The sequence below is a fragment of the Euprymna scolopes genome, chromosome 16 (genome assembly GCF_053919585.1).
Source record: "Euprymna scolopes isolate OS-2025 chromosome 16, ASM5391958v1, whole genome shotgun sequence".
In the NCBI taxonomy this organism is placed as follows: domain Eukaryota; kingdom Metazoa; phylum Mollusca; class Cephalopoda; order Sepiida; family Sepiolidae; genus Euprymna; species Euprymna scolopes.
In genome coordinates this window covers 39,823,101-39,840,414 of record NC_136497.1, presented here as the reverse complement: position 1 = coordinate 39,840,414, position 17,314 = coordinate 39,823,101, and the positions used below count along the sequence as shown (strand labels likewise).

Genomic DNA, 17,314 nt, shown 5'->3' with positions numbered 1-17,314 from the left:
GCTTCGTTTTTAGAGCAATTGTTTGTGACATGCCGAAGACTTTTGATAGGGTATGGTATAAAGGTTTACTTCACAAAATTTCCTGTTATGGAATAGTTGGAAATGTCCTCTCAATTATTAAATCTTTTCTCTCTGATAGGTTTATAAGAATAATCATCGATGAGCAGAAATTAGAAACTCATAGCATTAACGCTGACGTCCACCAGGGTTCAATCCTGGGCCCAACTCTCTTCCTGATCTTCATCAATGATCTTCCAAATTACATTTTTAGATCATTTGTAGACATTTATGCAGACGACACCACAAACTATGACCACAGTTCAAAACCCGGCAATGACCAATGTCTCTCTGATTCTCTGTTTGCTGACCTTAAGCATATGATGCAATAGGGAAAAGGTGGCTGCTTAATTTTAATGCATCTAAAACCAAGCTTCCCTCTTTCCATCATTAACGCTATTACTCCCCAATGAAATGAATGACTCTTATCTTGAGGAAGCACTATGTTTTGACAAGCTTTTGGGACTGACCTTCACTCCTGGTCTAAAATGGAATTCATACATCAAATCTGTTACCAAGATCGCCGGAAAAATGATTGAATCATTCTACCACTTCAGCAAATATTTTACTGTCGATACAATTCTCTACTTGTATGAGAGCTAAGTACGTCCTAGGATGGAGTACTGTTGCCGCTGGGCAGAAGTTGCTAAGAGCTTTCTATCTTGCTTTGACAGATTTCAAAACTGGCTTCAAAACCTAGTAAGTGATGCACTTTTCTCTTCCCTGTAACCTCTTTCCCACAGAAGAGATGTTGCGAGCCTGTCTCTGCTCTATCGTTTTTTTCATGGCAAGTGTTCGTCTGAGCTTCAATCTATGGTACCCCTGCCAAACTTTCACAAAAACACTTGTCTAGCTAGAAAAACTCTCAATAATTTTCAGCTGACTACAATATGGGCGTCTTCAAGTCCAATGTAAACAAATTCTGGTTGAGCCGTCTTCTTAAATAATAAAATTATACCCTAACGATTACTATGCTGTTGTCCTCATGACTAGCATACACTCATTAACACTTATCCTCGAGTAGCTTTCAGGCCTGGATAAGTGGTTACTCACTTGAGTAAAAAAAAACGCAAAAGAAAAGTAAAACTAGCAGTATTTTTATTTCTATCAGCATTCTTTGGCATGTTAATTCTGTTTACTTAAGTGATGCCATACTTAATTAAAATAGCTATATTTCTGCAATATGACTATCATGTGTTACTTAAATACATTATTATAATTGTCTAAAGATGTATGGAGAAATAAACAATTTATATAGGTTTTTAAAAGGAATGCAATTGTTAAAATATGTCAATCAAAGTTTCTATAGATGTAAATACTTTAAACGCTATATATATATATATATATATATATATATATATATATATATATATATATATATATAGAGAGAGAGAGAGAGAGAGAGAGAGAGAGAGAGAGAAAGACTGACAGAGACAGAGACAGACAGACAGTCAGACAGATATTGAAGACAATATGTTTTATTAATCTAATTAAAACCATCAAGTCATTTATAATGTTAATAATTAACAATATTTCTCTCAAATGTAATCTAATTTATATATCTGTAAAAGTTTAAAATGCTAAAAATTTTCATTCCACTATCGCAATTCATTACCAACATTATAACTTTCGCATATATTTTAGTTTGTGATATTTTCAAGCAAATGGCGCCATGTTGTTAGATAATTTTAGCTTATCTGACTAAAATGTCTATTAATGTTGGAAGTTAATTTGACATTAACAATCCACAGTTTAAAGCAAACAAATCAAAACAAATTTTCAATTTCCTGTTCTCTAGCAGGTTTTCATTTTCTCTTTTCAGTCATTCATTTTTCCTTGTAGCATTTCCTGTTGCGTTTCATTTCCTTAAGATTTATTCTAATCCCTACATTTTTTCCTCGAGTTAGCTTTCCTTTTCTATCAGTTTAACTTTTAACTACTATGCACCTGCAGCATTCATTTTATAAGATTGTGTCTCAATGTTTACTTCACATTTTCTATCCAAATATTTTTGAAATTTACTTTAAGCACTTTTCCAAACACTTTCAGGAATTGTATGTATTTTATGTCTAGTTTACTATTACTAAATAAGTATGAAAATAAAATATTTTCTAAACCAATCTATGAATTTATAATTTCAATAGTTTTTATTAAAATCTTTTATAGTTCCGGAGCAATGTTAGATGATGATTATTTTGTCTTAAACAAATGATCAAAATGTTTATAATTCGTCTACTTATAGATTTAGTTTTGTGTCACCTTTTCCGTTTTTTAAGTAACGTAATGAAAAATATTTAATTAATATTTCTCTTTTAATCCCCCCAACCCATTTGTAATACTTTCTTTTGATATTAGCTGACATATTTTAAAAGAAAGCAATTATTCTTTCAGTCACTTGTATTATACTCTTTTTAGATATTAAAAAATCTTCACATTTAAAAATTGTTGAAATTATTACTTTTATAATGTTACTTTTTGAATATAAATAAATTTAGTACATTACATTTTAGTTTTTATAATGTTTTTGTCTGTTTATATACTATACTGATTATCTTTTATTAGATTTTGTAGTTCACTTGTTCATTTTCACAGCATATCAAATAAATAACTGTGGCAAAAGCATAAATTAACATAGGTAGTCCACAATCTAAAAATAAAATTATTATTCAGGATATTCTTTTTCATAATTAATTCTGTTAATTAAATCTAAATTGTATAGTGATAGTTTAGGACTAATATTTAGACTACAAATTTATTAATTCGCATGTGTGTATATGAATAATGAATTTGTACTTACATACGCATTGCTAAGTTTATATTTTGAAAATCAGAAAAAGACGATTCATATTTTTAGGTTCTGTGAAACGTTTTATGTTGTTTTCCTGTTTTATAGCATATCAATCATTTATTATTTAATTTTGAAACAATTTTCCCCTTACTGTAAACAATTTATTGTATATTGATTAATTGTATAATTTAATGAATTTTGCTATTTTATTCATAGTTGGGAAAGTAATATTTTTCTTAAATGTATCATTGTGTAATTAAACACAAGATTGAATAGGATACAAACTCAGTACGTTTAATCAATTCCTTAATCTAGGATGGTATCCATTAAGGCAATTAGACATGCTGAAAATATTATATACAAAAGTTGTGCTTCGTTTTTTGTAAATGCAATTCCTGTATCTTCCAGACTCATCACATCACACGGTGTTTAAAAAATAGGTCTATACTTCTTAAAAGTAACAAAAATGAATTTGATAAAAATATTATTCAATTTAGGTTAAATAAAAGATGATAATAAATTAAAATTGTTTAGTAAAAATATTTGTTGAGGTTTTCTTCTATTTTAGTTTGACAAATAGGCTTATGAAGAAAAAAAAAACGTTAAAATTAGGAATAAAACCGTTATAATTACTTTTAGAATAACATTTTTGATTTATACATGCATCATATTTATACCAGTAATTATAAGAAAATATTTGTCTCTTTATTCTGCAAGCATTTGCAATATTCTTCTTACTGAAAGAAAGTTATTGGTGTTCATTTTTAGTTGTTTATATTTTCCTTTGCTATTATTCAAACTTAAATTCAAACTTGATGTTGTTAATGATTCTTACATGTATTCAAAGATAAATACACGTTTTTAAAGAAAATTTCTATTTCTATTATTTGCAGATTTTTATATAATTTGGGTGAACTAAAGTAAATGCATAAATTTGTTGCTCATAATGTAAATGTATTTTCGTTATGTGTAAAATCTTTACAAAAGTTATGAATTCAGTATTTCCATCAAATGATTTAGGAGCTTTTAATGATTCATCTGATATATTTTACACATATAAGAATTCAGAAAGTGAATATAAATTTAAGTACTGTTTATGTATAAGAAAAGACAATGAATAAGATAAAAATATACATAAGTTGTAATATGCACATACAAACAACTTTGCATGCGTACATGTGTGTATGTATGTATATGCATATATACATGTGATCATAGAATAAATTACATAATGAAAAGATGTAAAGTTTTCTAAGTAGGTATAAGTAATATTAAATTGATTTACATAGCAGTCTTAACTAATAAAATATTAATAAAAATGCATAACATTACTACAAAAGTGAAAATTAGGTCAATAGAAATAAGTCGAATTTTAATAAATGATAATTATTGAAACTGAATAAGAATAACATATGATTCAAGATATTTATAAATATAGAATTACATATTCTTTATAATGAAATAATTTATATTTAAATCTAAGAGCATGTTTTAACTTTTTTGGTTTCTTTTTAGATTATTTTTATTTTAAAAAGTTTTATATTAAAACAAATATTTTAAAGTATTTTAAATTAATGTAAAAATAGTTTGACAAAGAAGTCTTCATTCATTACTTTGAAGTTTTTAAATTGATACTTAAAAAATTAAATCAAATTAAAAATGGGTTAGAAAGATAACGAAACTTTACCACTAATATTAAAATTAGTAATTGTAAATGGTATATATCATTAGATTAATCTATGTGTGTAAGTATCAATATATTGTATGTTGCTCAGTATAGTCATCATTTCATAATTAAATAATATCTTTTAGTATTTACAGATTGATCCTTACTTTTCAAAATAATAATAAAATATATGGAGAAATTTAAAAACAGAAACTAGGTATAAAGTGTAAAATTAAAATAAACTTTTATGAGCGAAACACTCATTTATTTAAATTTATTTAAATGTAATATTCTCACCTATTGATTTATCAGAGTTTAAAGCACTCTATCTATATGAACATATAAGAGAGGAAACTTCCCACTTTTAATATTGTTAATTGATAATTTTGCAATTTATTTTAAAAATATATATTAAATGAAAAATATTCAACTGCAAAATAGGAAAGTCAAAATATTAATGCATCACTTACCTTATATGCCCTGAAGAGCAGATACAGTTCCCTTGGCTTAGCATCCATAGGTAAACCACTGACAAACAACGTCCGTACCTGTGAACAAATTGAAATTAACTTGAAAAAACTATGAATACAAAATCTTCTCAATCTCTGCATAAAAGTTCCAATATACACAACATTATAAATTATAATAGTCAAAATATCAAAAGGGGATTTATTTATAATTACTTCTAAAAGTTATGCATTATCTATAACCTAGTACAAAAAGATTGAGCTTGCTTGGTCTGTTTTATGGTATTTAATACCAAAGCTCCATATCCATTGTAAACAATTCATTAAATACAAGTTTCTATTTTATCTAAAGGTGAGGGTTTTGCTGGTTCATATCTTTCTCAACAATGTTTGTATGTAAATTACCATAACATAAATATGATAGGACTAAAGAGTAAACAATTACATATGATGTGTATCCTACATTTATATAATATATAAATAATCATACCTAATAATCTATCTTCTTTTTTCTTTTAAACTTATCTTGTTAGGTTTTCAAAGTCAGATCCAAATAGCATTTAAGCTTAATAGTAAAACTTTTCTTTGGACTAGCCAATTTTTATTTGTTGTGCCATCCTATTGATAATGTAACCTATGTTAACATACTTCATTGCAATTTATTTAAAAACAAATTTAGTCCAATCTAGACAACAGATAATATGAAATATTTTTAACTAATTACAAAGAAAAAAAATATAAATAAATAAATAAAAATAAAATAAAAGAATTAAATCAGCAAAGGAAGTGACTCATATTTTTAATTTGAGGAATATAGTAAAATTTGTGTTCCTTACAACTTAAATTTTATTTCTTTTTCTGGATAAATTTAAAAAATGTGCAAATAAAAAATTCAAAGACTAAAAATTCTTCACTGTATCTCAAACAACGTTGGGTAGGTATACATAATATATAATAAAGAGATTTACCATAGATATAGTATTATATATAACTCAGGAGAATAGTTTTGTGTAAAAACAGAATTATATAAAAACATTAAATAAACATAACGATGATAAAAGAAAAAACAATATTATTAATAAAAGTACACACAAACACATAAATTTCGGCAAAAATTTAAAAAATGCAAGCCAATAGTATCCATTTTTATTGACTTTATACAGATACATCAATTAACTTTTAATACACGATATAATGTTACAAACTTTTGAGTTATAAATAAAAGAAATTTTATTGTCATGAAATATTATATGCTCCTCTCTCTCAAATAGATAATTTTATTTTAACTTACTTAGTTAACTTTTTTCAAAAGCTTAGATGTTTTAATATATTTGTAGCATACAAGTCATTAAATATCTAAATTTAATATGGGATTCATTTATATGAAATGACTCTTTGTTGGAAAACACTGAGTATACAAATGATTACAACTTTCCAAAATACCTGAGTGATATTTTTTATTAATTTAATTTTAGAAAAGAAGAACGTTTTACATATCAAATATTAATTTGGAAAATGTCAGTTCTGGCTCAATATCTGTATTATATGTGTGCAGTTGTAATTATATATTTTATATGTAAATTTTTTGCACTGTTTTTGTTTGATTTATGCATGTATATGTGAACAAACTGGCATATCAGTTAAATTTTAATGTTTGTTCATATCTAGAAAATATAATTATCGAATACTGCACTAGGCGAAAATTATAAATATTAGGTGGAGAAGACAGTTCTTGTGGAATTTTTAATTTTGATTTCAAATGATATATTTTCAAATAAGTTTTCATTATAATACCTTTATCTTATATATCATTTTAAAGAGTGTTTTTCGTTCTATCTAATCATTTAAATTACAACCGTTTTAAAACAATTATATCTTCTTTTCAGAACGTTTAATACAGGATAGAAAAAAGCAAATTCACATAATTTTCTTATTTTAATTCAATCTAGGCCAAAAAGCTGCTCAAACAGCACACGATATCAATCAACGAAGTATTTGGTCCAGAAACTACTACTGAACACACAGAAATTTCGTGGTGGCGACAAGAGTCTTGAAGATGATGAGTGCAGGGGTCGGCTATCGGATGTTGACAACGATCTATTAAGAGCCTTAGTTGAAGTTAAATCATGCACAACTGTTCAAGAACTTACTTCTGAATTAGACGTATACAATGATTTCTGATCACTTGAGAGAGATTAAAAAGACAAAAAATCTTATAAACGCGTACCTCACAAATTGAACAACAATCAAAAGAAACGTCATTATGAAATGTTATTTTCCTTTCTTTTATGCAACAAGAACGACCCGTTTCACAACCAGATTGTTACTTGCTATATTAAATGGCTACTTCATGACAACCTGTGATTTTCTGCTCAGTGGTTAGATGCCGACAAAGGTCCACGGCACTTTTCGAAGGCACCAAAAGAAGGTCAAGGTGATTTTTTGGCGGTTTTCGACTGGTCTTATCCATTACAGTTTTTTGAATGCAACCAAAACTATTATAGTAAAGAAGTACTGTGAACAAATGGATGAAATGCATCAGAAACTTTAACAACACCCAGCATTAGTCAACAGAAAAGGCCCAATTCTCCTTCACAACAATGCCTGATTGCACGTTGCTAAACCGACCCTGCAGAAGTTGAACAAATTGGGCTACGAAACTCTGCCTCATCCGCCATACTCTCCAAACCTCTCACCTACCACTACCACTTTTTCAAGCATTTTGACAACTTTCTGCAAAACAAATGGTTCAAAAAACTAAACGATATAAAAACACCTTCAGCAACTTCATATCCACCAGAATGCAAGATTTTTACATTACTGGTATAAATAAACTTGTTTTGTGTTAGCGAAAGTGTGTTGATTCTGATGGTGCTTATTTCGACTAATAAACTTTTGTCATGAGCCGAAACATATTCATCTGAATTTAAAAGCACAAAACCGCAAGAACTTTCTTGTCAACCTGATAATACTACTAATAATATAAACCAAAAACTAAGCTTATAAAGTATTTCTTGTCTAAAAAAAACTTGTTAAATTATTTAAGAACAGGCAAAAAGAATCATATAGGCAATTAGAACCAAGAAAAAGTCCATATGAATAAAAATAATAAATACTGGTTAAGATATTTATATGTAAATTATATAAATATGGAATAAAATTCGACAGTATAGTCAAGAAAACATAATATTGAAAAAATAATTAAAATTAACCTGTTTTGCTGAATAGCTTGGTTTAATCAGAAATTTATTTAAAAATAAATGCACATCTATATCAGAAATGCTCTACTTTATGCAGAGGAAAGTATAACACGTATTTTTTATTCACTCTATGTATACTTAGGAGAATGGTATCATTTTTAATAATATCATCAAATAAATCAGTGTACAAATCCTCCACAAGTGAAAGAAAAGATTAAAAAAAGTTTATTTCAATAAAAAATTTAAGTTCATTTTTGATGAAGTTGAGGTGTTTAACAGAACATATCAATTAAAATTGCAGGGTTTTTTTTTATCCATATTTTAATATATTTATAAATACCTATCATAGAAATATGTAATGCAAAATACAAACATAATAATAACAGGTTTGGTAAATCAGGATTATTATCTAAATTTTATTAGATCAAATCGTATAATTAACAGGCAATGAAAAGTAATAGTATGCATAATTGAATTAGTGTTGATTAAATTAGGGATTGGAAGGTATTGTGTAAGTTATATAACAGTATATAATCAGCTTATATAAGCTCAATTTTATGTTGAAATACATAATCTTTTTATTATTTAGTGCAAAAAATAAACATGGTTGACTATAAATTATTTTTTAAGGGAAAGTAGCTAAAAGGAGAAATGAAAATAAAGAAAATGAAGCAGAGAAGAAGTAAACAAGAAGTAAACAAGAGTAAATAAAATAAAGTTCGATATATTTATGAACTTAATTGGTATTAATTCTACTAAATTAAAAAGTATCAGTAATTTAAAAAAAAATCATTATCTTTTATTATTGCTTCTTTCCTCCAGACCGCATAAAAATATATAAGGCATTTTTTTTCTATTCCTTGGACATGGAACATAGATGTAAGTTTTGAAATAGATGCATTTTCAATGTTAAATAAAGCGAAAAGGAAACCTACCCATACCTGCTGCTCCATGGCTGAGAGCTCTAACATATGTGCAAGGCAATAGAGTGATAACTGTGCTAGGCAAATGTAGCATTACACCACTATTTAATCTCTAATTTTCAATAATCTGCTAAGGCCTTCTTACTTTCAAAATACTCTACTTAAGGATCCCACAACTGACAGAATATGTCAGCACTAATCTTATAAGCTGCTTTCATTGATGATCAGCAAAATAATTGATCATTATTTTGGGCTATTTTCCAATCGGTGCAATTTGTTTGTGAATATCAAAAATTATTATGATAAGGTACAAGGTGGCTTTCTTGTCAGAGTACAAGGTTATGAACTAGCTTATTTTAGCTTCTGAAAAGCGATGAATGGAGGCAGAAATTATGTTAGGCTGAAAGGAGAAGGCTCGTTAAGATTGTAACTATGTATGAGACTCTATTCCATTTTCTTTTATTATCAAAAGAACTAATTATGTTACTTAAATGTTTTGTCTGAAAGATCAAGCAGTTTGAAATTAATTTTGACCCAAATCAATAAAATAAACATTTAGACTTTTAACGTATCAACACTAGAAAGACTAGCAGTGATTTACTTTGGACTGATCAATTAAAGCGTTCATCTTGATAGTAGTTGTATGTTAACCTAAAAAGTCAGCAATGAAGTTAGAAACAAATAAATTATCAACACTTAACTATTATTATGAAGTGGGCACACGGCATTTATGTACTTAAATTATCTCCCTTTTAAATATTTTATTGTTTCATGCAACTAAATTTAATCCTTCAACAGAGAGTTAATCAAGAAATTCCAAATTATTGTTATGAAAATGAATATGTCAGAAGCTAAATAAAAAGTACATTCAAATAGACTTTAGCAATATTATTATATGCTCATATTATTTTTAATATATTTTATGTTTATTTATATTTTTTATATTATCTTTACTATAAAAATATACTGTAAATGTTGGATACTTTATAATTTACTCATATTTTAAATTTGCATAGTTGTCTATAGAATTTATTATTAGATTTCAAATAATCATAATGAAGTACAGTATATAAATTTTAATCTAAGCTACATAACAAAATATAAAACACGTTAGATATATGATATATATTTATGTCTACATCTATATATGTCAATGATACAGAAATACAAATTCGCATGTATATATACATATGTTTGTGTGCATAATATAGAAGTACAGGGACTTATTATATTTAGCTGTTAAAATGATCTTAACAATTTATAAATTTTCAGTTGAAATCAAATTGTTAAATAGCGGTCGTTGCCGTTATCTAAGAGGATATGAGTAGTCTAGTTATATATATATATAACAACACTGCTCATAACCTCTTAGGTAATATATATATATATATATATATATATATATATATATTATATATTATATATATTATATATATATATATTATATATATATGTATATATATTATATATATATTATATATATTATATATATATACATTATATATATATTATATATATTATATATTATATATATATATTATATATATTGTATATATATATTATATATATTGTATATATATATATTATATATATTGCATATATATATTATATATATCATATATATTGTATATATATTATATATATTGTATATATATATATATATTATATATATTATATATATATATATAGTAGTCAAGTGATATATATATATATATATATATATATAAATTGAAACTTTGAAATACTTTCAGATTATAGATTGTATAATACTGTAAACTAAAGTCCATATAAATATTAATATCAATATTTATAAGACAATCTCAACCAGATAAAAAAGCTTAATATACGAGATAGAGCTGCAGTATAAATGAAAATTTGAAATTAAATTCTGTAAATTTAAAAATTACGACAAATTTATTATTCGACAAAGAATACAAAATTTTAAGTATTTTCCTATCATATAACTTTAAATTTTGTATACCTTGTCGAATAATAAATTTATCATAATTTTTTTAATTTACAGAACTTAATTATATATATATATATATATATATATATATATATATATATATATATATATATATATATATATATATATATATATATATATATATATACATATATATAAAATAAAATAAAATAAATATATTTGGATTTTACCGTCACTGGATTATTTATCTTCCACCAGACTATCCATTCACGTGTAATCATCTTTTTCTTCACCATATTCCCTCTGCTTCACTTTTTTGCTATCAAGTAAGATCTTTGACTTAATTGTTGTTTCATCAAATACTTTTGCATGCAAAATCCGATCCTGCATTTTGCTAATTCCTACCCTCTGATGAGAAGGAAAGTATTTCTTCGAAACTCCGTGGATTAAGGACTATCCACTTATCAAGTGTTTCCTTTTCAGATTAAATATGTTTTTAACTCTTTTTCAAAGTGTTTTTTAACATGTTTTATTAACTGTTTGCTCGTATATATATATATATATATATATATATATATATATATATATATATATATATATATATATATATATATATATATATAACTGGATTTTTCATAATCTTGTCAGTTATAACTACCTGTATTATCCACTTTGATTTCATTTGAATATTTATAAACTGTTATGAATATTTCCTTGCACTCATAAAAATAATAAGCCTGTGTACTTCTATATTATGCGCACACACACACACACACACACACACACACACACACACACACACACACACACACACACACACACACACACACACACACACACACACATATATAATAGAAATATTTTATATATATGTTAGCTACGACGTTGTTTGGCTGTGGAATTTATTATATACAATCCCTCACATTCTGAAAATTATATATATATATATATATATATATATATATATATATATATATAAACTACTCATAATCTCTTAGTAATAACAACTACCATTACTTTTTCACTTTGATTTCATTGGAAAATTTATAAATTGTTAAGGACATTTTCTTGCACAACTTAAATGATAAGTCTCTTTACATGTATATCATTCTTATGGATGATATACAAATAACAAAACCTATTATTTTAACATCCAATGCATACATATTTCTGCTGTGTAGATATGTAAATTATATAGTGACACAAAAAAAAATGTGTTACTCTTTCTCTACAAGTTCACTGAGACATAAAGGAATATTAACATAGTTGTATAAAGGGTGTGAAAAAATACACAGATATCTAAGTGAGGGATTAATTACTTGGTAAGTTAATTATAAATTATGACGAATTAGAACAATTTAAACAGATTTCATTTTAAAAAATCCCAAACTTAGAACCAATGTATATTTTATCATATATTTTATGTGATAAATGCATATAGAAAAAAAAACATTAGGAAAACAGATGTTAATTAACTTAATTCAGTATAATAATAGATAAAATAAAATTAACTTTTCAAAATTAGAACTGAGCCAAAAAAAGACAGTAGACCTTTCACAACAAAGCGCTCAACGTCCTGTTAGATAAAATTTTATAAAAATAATAAATGGCTTATTGTAACACTTTACTGTTTTCTGTTGCTCATTCAATAATCTGAAGTGTATTAATAATCTTGAATATCTTCATACATTTGTATAATTTGTATTCAAATGTATAAATAAGTCCAGGAATTTCTAATAAATTTGATCAATTATAATACCACAGTAAAAAAAGCCACATATTTTGTAATATATATATATATGTGTGTGTGTGTGTGTGTGTGTGTAAAAAGAGAGAAAATGAAATATTTGAAATTTGAAATTTGAAATATGAGACTATATAAACCACAAATAAAGCAATAACAATAAAATTGAAAGCGGAAAATAATAATTGAGTATTGAAATGCATATATGTTTGAGTGTATATGAGTTGGCAGAAAAGGAAAAAGGAAAAAATAAAGATTTACCCAAAAAGCAATTGGTAGATTTTCTTCCCCCATTGGTCTGGTTGATAATTTATCTTCTAGTGTCAATTTTTTTCATGTATTTTATAAAAAAACTTCTTATATTATGCTTATAGTTTTAAGCGTAATAAAAGGTCACATTGGCCTTTCATTATAAGTTGGATATAGGCATCTGCAATTAAGGTAATGAAGTAATATCCAAATGAAAATAAAAGGAAATTTACTTCTTTAATGGAGCTCTTAACAAATGTAGAAAGGTATGCTTTCACTCATAGGTCAGTGTCAATTTGGAGTATCAGTCAACTGGACTAATGAAGAGCATACTTTTTAAGTTAGTATCAGTAACACTGATAAATCAGATTTAGACAAAGCTTAGCCTGAAGGCTTAGCTGATAACTGGATTGACTATTGTGATTATTAATCCATTTGTGAGCCGAGTTTCTATTATAGCAGAATTGTGATTAGATCTATCTTTAATACAGTTGACTGGATTTTATCAGGAAGGATAAATCAGTTTTCTAATTAAAATAGATCTATCTAGATTTTATAAAAGTACAGGAATAATTACAAACTATTACATTGATTTGATGATACCAGGTTTATTTTATATATTTATATGAGTATTAAATATCATTGAATTGTATGTAAGTATTTTATATTTTTTCAATGATAATATATTTTTCTTCAGAACAGATTATCAATATAGTAAATTAAAAATTACACAAAATGTATATTAAGAGGTACTTGATGATTGTAAATCGAATTGTCATTTGCAGCACGTATGATATTAATGTAAATTTCTTTCAGATTTAAAATTAGAAATTGATTGGTAAAACTGATTTTCTAATAATTACATAAAAAGAGATGATTTATCCAATATAATAAGTAAAATCTATGATTTCTATTGCAAAATTATAAAAATGATAGAGAAAAACATAATTTTCGAAATACATTGCGTAATGTAAAGATATGTAGCAAAAATCAAATGTACTTTTCATAATAATTCTAGAAGCAACGATGTTACAAGTTTCCGATACCTAAATCAGTCTATAATGTATCCAGGCAGTGCACATTAATGGAAAGAAGAAAGCAGAACTATATAAAATTCCTAAGAAGAAGAAAAATAAATGATAAAATATTAAGCTGATTAAGAACAATACCAAAGTTCATTTGGCAATGTTTTTTTAATGTCTTCTTTTTTGATTGTCTTCTTTAATAAGTTTTATTGATTAAAAGTGTGACATGAGAAAATGTTATAATATGAATGTTAGCAGAACATGTTCATACATGCAAGATTAAAAACACAGCTGATAAAAATTCTATTTGGGAAACACGAAAAAAAAATCAATTTTTCTTTTTGTCCATACTTAATTTTTAATTGTAAATTTAAAAGATTGTTCAGGGAAACAGGCAAGAAAAATATAAATGGAAAAATTAAAATACAAAATCAAATGCATCATAAATGTTATTTTATAATATCTTGTTATATGTAAATGCACTGAGATCAGTAAACCATTAAAAGTTATGAATATTTTCAAATAAGAGAACACATCTTGAAATGCTCAGATATATCAAATAAATTTATTTAATAAATTAAATTTTTAGTAATTTTTTAAAGTACAGTTTAGTAAAATTAAATTTAAAAATTAATCAAATACATTTTATTTTTACAAAGTTGTTTGCATAGAAATTATTTCCCAATTTTAATGGTGTAATGTTAATATACTAAAAAAGGAATTATACTATCAATAATAAATATGTTTTTGAACATGCATTATTCTTTAAGTGTAATCAACAGATTGGCTGGTATTCATGCATAGATAAGATTTGTAAGATAATTCGAATTACTTAAAAAAATTCTCTCTCTCTATTTTTATACTATTTTATAAATAATTATTCTAATAGATTGCATATAGCACATAAAATAAGAACTTTTTAAAATAGAAAGATAAGATATTGCTTAAATAATTATTATATAGATGATTAAATTTTTATATTGAACTGATAGCTGTATTGGTAAAAAATGAAGATGTTTTTGATTAATGAGAAAGTAAATTTAAACAAAGACCATAAAAACCTCAATTAATTAATTAAAAAAATAATTATTAAAAAAGGCCTTTTTGTAAACTTGAAAGTATTCTTTATAAAGATATGCTCACACATATATGCACACACTCACGCGCGTGCACACACACACACACACACACACACACACACACACACACACACACACACACACACACACACACACACACACACACACATTTAAGAAAAATAAAAAGAAAGAAAAAGAGAAATAAAACATTGCCAAAAGATTACGTCAAAGTGATGTTGAAAGTTAAGAAAATAACTGAAGGAAGATTAGTAAATAAATAAGTTTATACACCGATGTTTTTGTCTTAGTTTTGAAAAAAAAATATCAAAGGCATTAACAAGCTGTTTTTGAAAATTTACAAAATAAAAATATATTAAAAGAATTTTTTTCAAAAATTGATTCTATTTCATCACATCTCCCACGATTTTGTGCTCGCTCTGTTCTAAGGGAGACAACTCGAATATTTAGCTTTATGCCCAAACAATCAGCTTGTGTAAAATAATTGTTGGGAAATGATTGCAATATATGTAAGATATATTATTAAATATTAAACATAAGAACCTCATCAAATCAAATACAATATGCTATCACACTTATTGTTTATAGCGAGTAATAGTAGCAATGTTTATTGATTTGAAGAGAAATTAATAACTATTGTTTTCTGTTATTCTCCATATTCTTAAGTAATGGTTAATTATTGATTGAGATTGTCGGACTGATTTCCTCATCTTCGTTGTTATCGTCACAACGTTTCGGCCGTTTTGCCCTCCGGCCTTCATCAGGTGTTTTGCAAAACGGCCGAAACGTTGTGATGATAACAACCAAGATGAGGAAGTCAGTCCGATAATCTCAATCAATGAAAACACCTCATCTCAAAAATACAGACAATTACTAATGGTTAATTACTTTTGATTATATAGCAGTAGTATAAAGTATCTTCTTGCGGATCAAACTTACTATAAAACATTCAAAATTCTTATTAGACACTCATAACCAAAGCTATCAGAGTAGAAAATATTCAGTAAAAATGTGGGATTTTGTTGCTAGTCAGGTGAACTGAGGGTATTTATGTAAGGGAGGTGTAGTAAGTTAATTTAGTTTTAGATTAAAATGTTTAAAATTAATAACTTTCAGATTATGAAACTAAATTATATAATTTACTCACTAGATGATTAAATTTAGAAGAAATTTGAGAGAAATTCAGTTTCATAAATCTAAAAGTTATATATATATATATATATATATATATATATATATATATATATATATATATGCGTATGTGTGTTTGTGGTACGTACAATTAGATAGCAACACTGAAAAAAGAGAATCGCTCTTTCTCTTATTGCTAGCAGAGACTTTAAAAATATTTACAATTAATTGAATCAACATACAGTAAGAGAGGGAAAGAGAAATACATAGCTAAGCAAGAGATGAGAAACTTGTGCAGTTAATGATAAATTATGGCTGATTTTAGAATGATTAAAATTGAATTTCTTTTCAAACAAGACTCAATAATATAAGTGATGCAATGGAGAAAATTGAATTATAATCAGTTTGTTCTATTAATTGCAAATGCCACTTTAAATACAAATGATTTAAATGAATACATTGAAATAAGTAAAAATAATTTTCAACTTTTTCTTTTAAATTGAAAATCTCTGCAGTATATTACACTTTACAGCTATTATCCAGGAATGTTTTTCATTAAATATTTGTATTAAATTGTAGTAATAACATTACTGTTTTACTGCATAAAAAATTAAAATAAACATGTACAATACATACTGCTCATTTAGATAACCATCATAATTTAATTTTTCTTGAACAATTTCAGATATAAAAAAGGAAGGAAACAAGTAAAAAGGGAAGAAAAGTATGAAAATAAATAAAAGAAAATAGAAAGCAAAGAAAAAATACAATAAAATAAAGCAAACTGAATAAATAAATTAACTAAAATAGTTATTTAATAGAAATTATAATATTGATTAATTGGAGACTAAATATTTAAGCTAAATTTATATAAAAACTGTTAACATTAATAATGGGAATGTAAAATGCATCTTAATAGTCTATTCTTCTTGTCAAAATACTTTTTAATATTAAAAAAATATAATCGGAGAAATATATAGGTAAATTTATATTATCTTCAATGGAAACTGTTTTCTTTACTACAAATAACAGGCAAT

At 25.6% G+C, this 17,314-nt stretch overlaps 1 protein-coding gene across 47 annotated transcripts in view; it reads right to left on the bottom strand.

Annotated features, from left to right (window-relative positions):
• The window catches only part of LOC145295917 (uncharacterized), a 456,043-nt gene that overhangs the window by 74,298 nt on the left and 364,431 nt on the right, over positions 1-17,314 (bottom strand). For all 47 annotated transcript variants that reach the window (XR_013869907.1, XR_013869909.1, XR_013869906.1 and 44 more), the window contains one exon: positions 4,982-5,059. Coding sequence is in view for 38 of the 47 variants with exons in the window: in XM_080141711.1 (XP_079997837.1) it covers positions 4,982-5,059 (78 nt within the window). In the remaining 9 variants the exon portion in view is untranslated. The remainder of the gene's footprint in view (positions 1-4,981; positions 5,060-17,314) is intronic.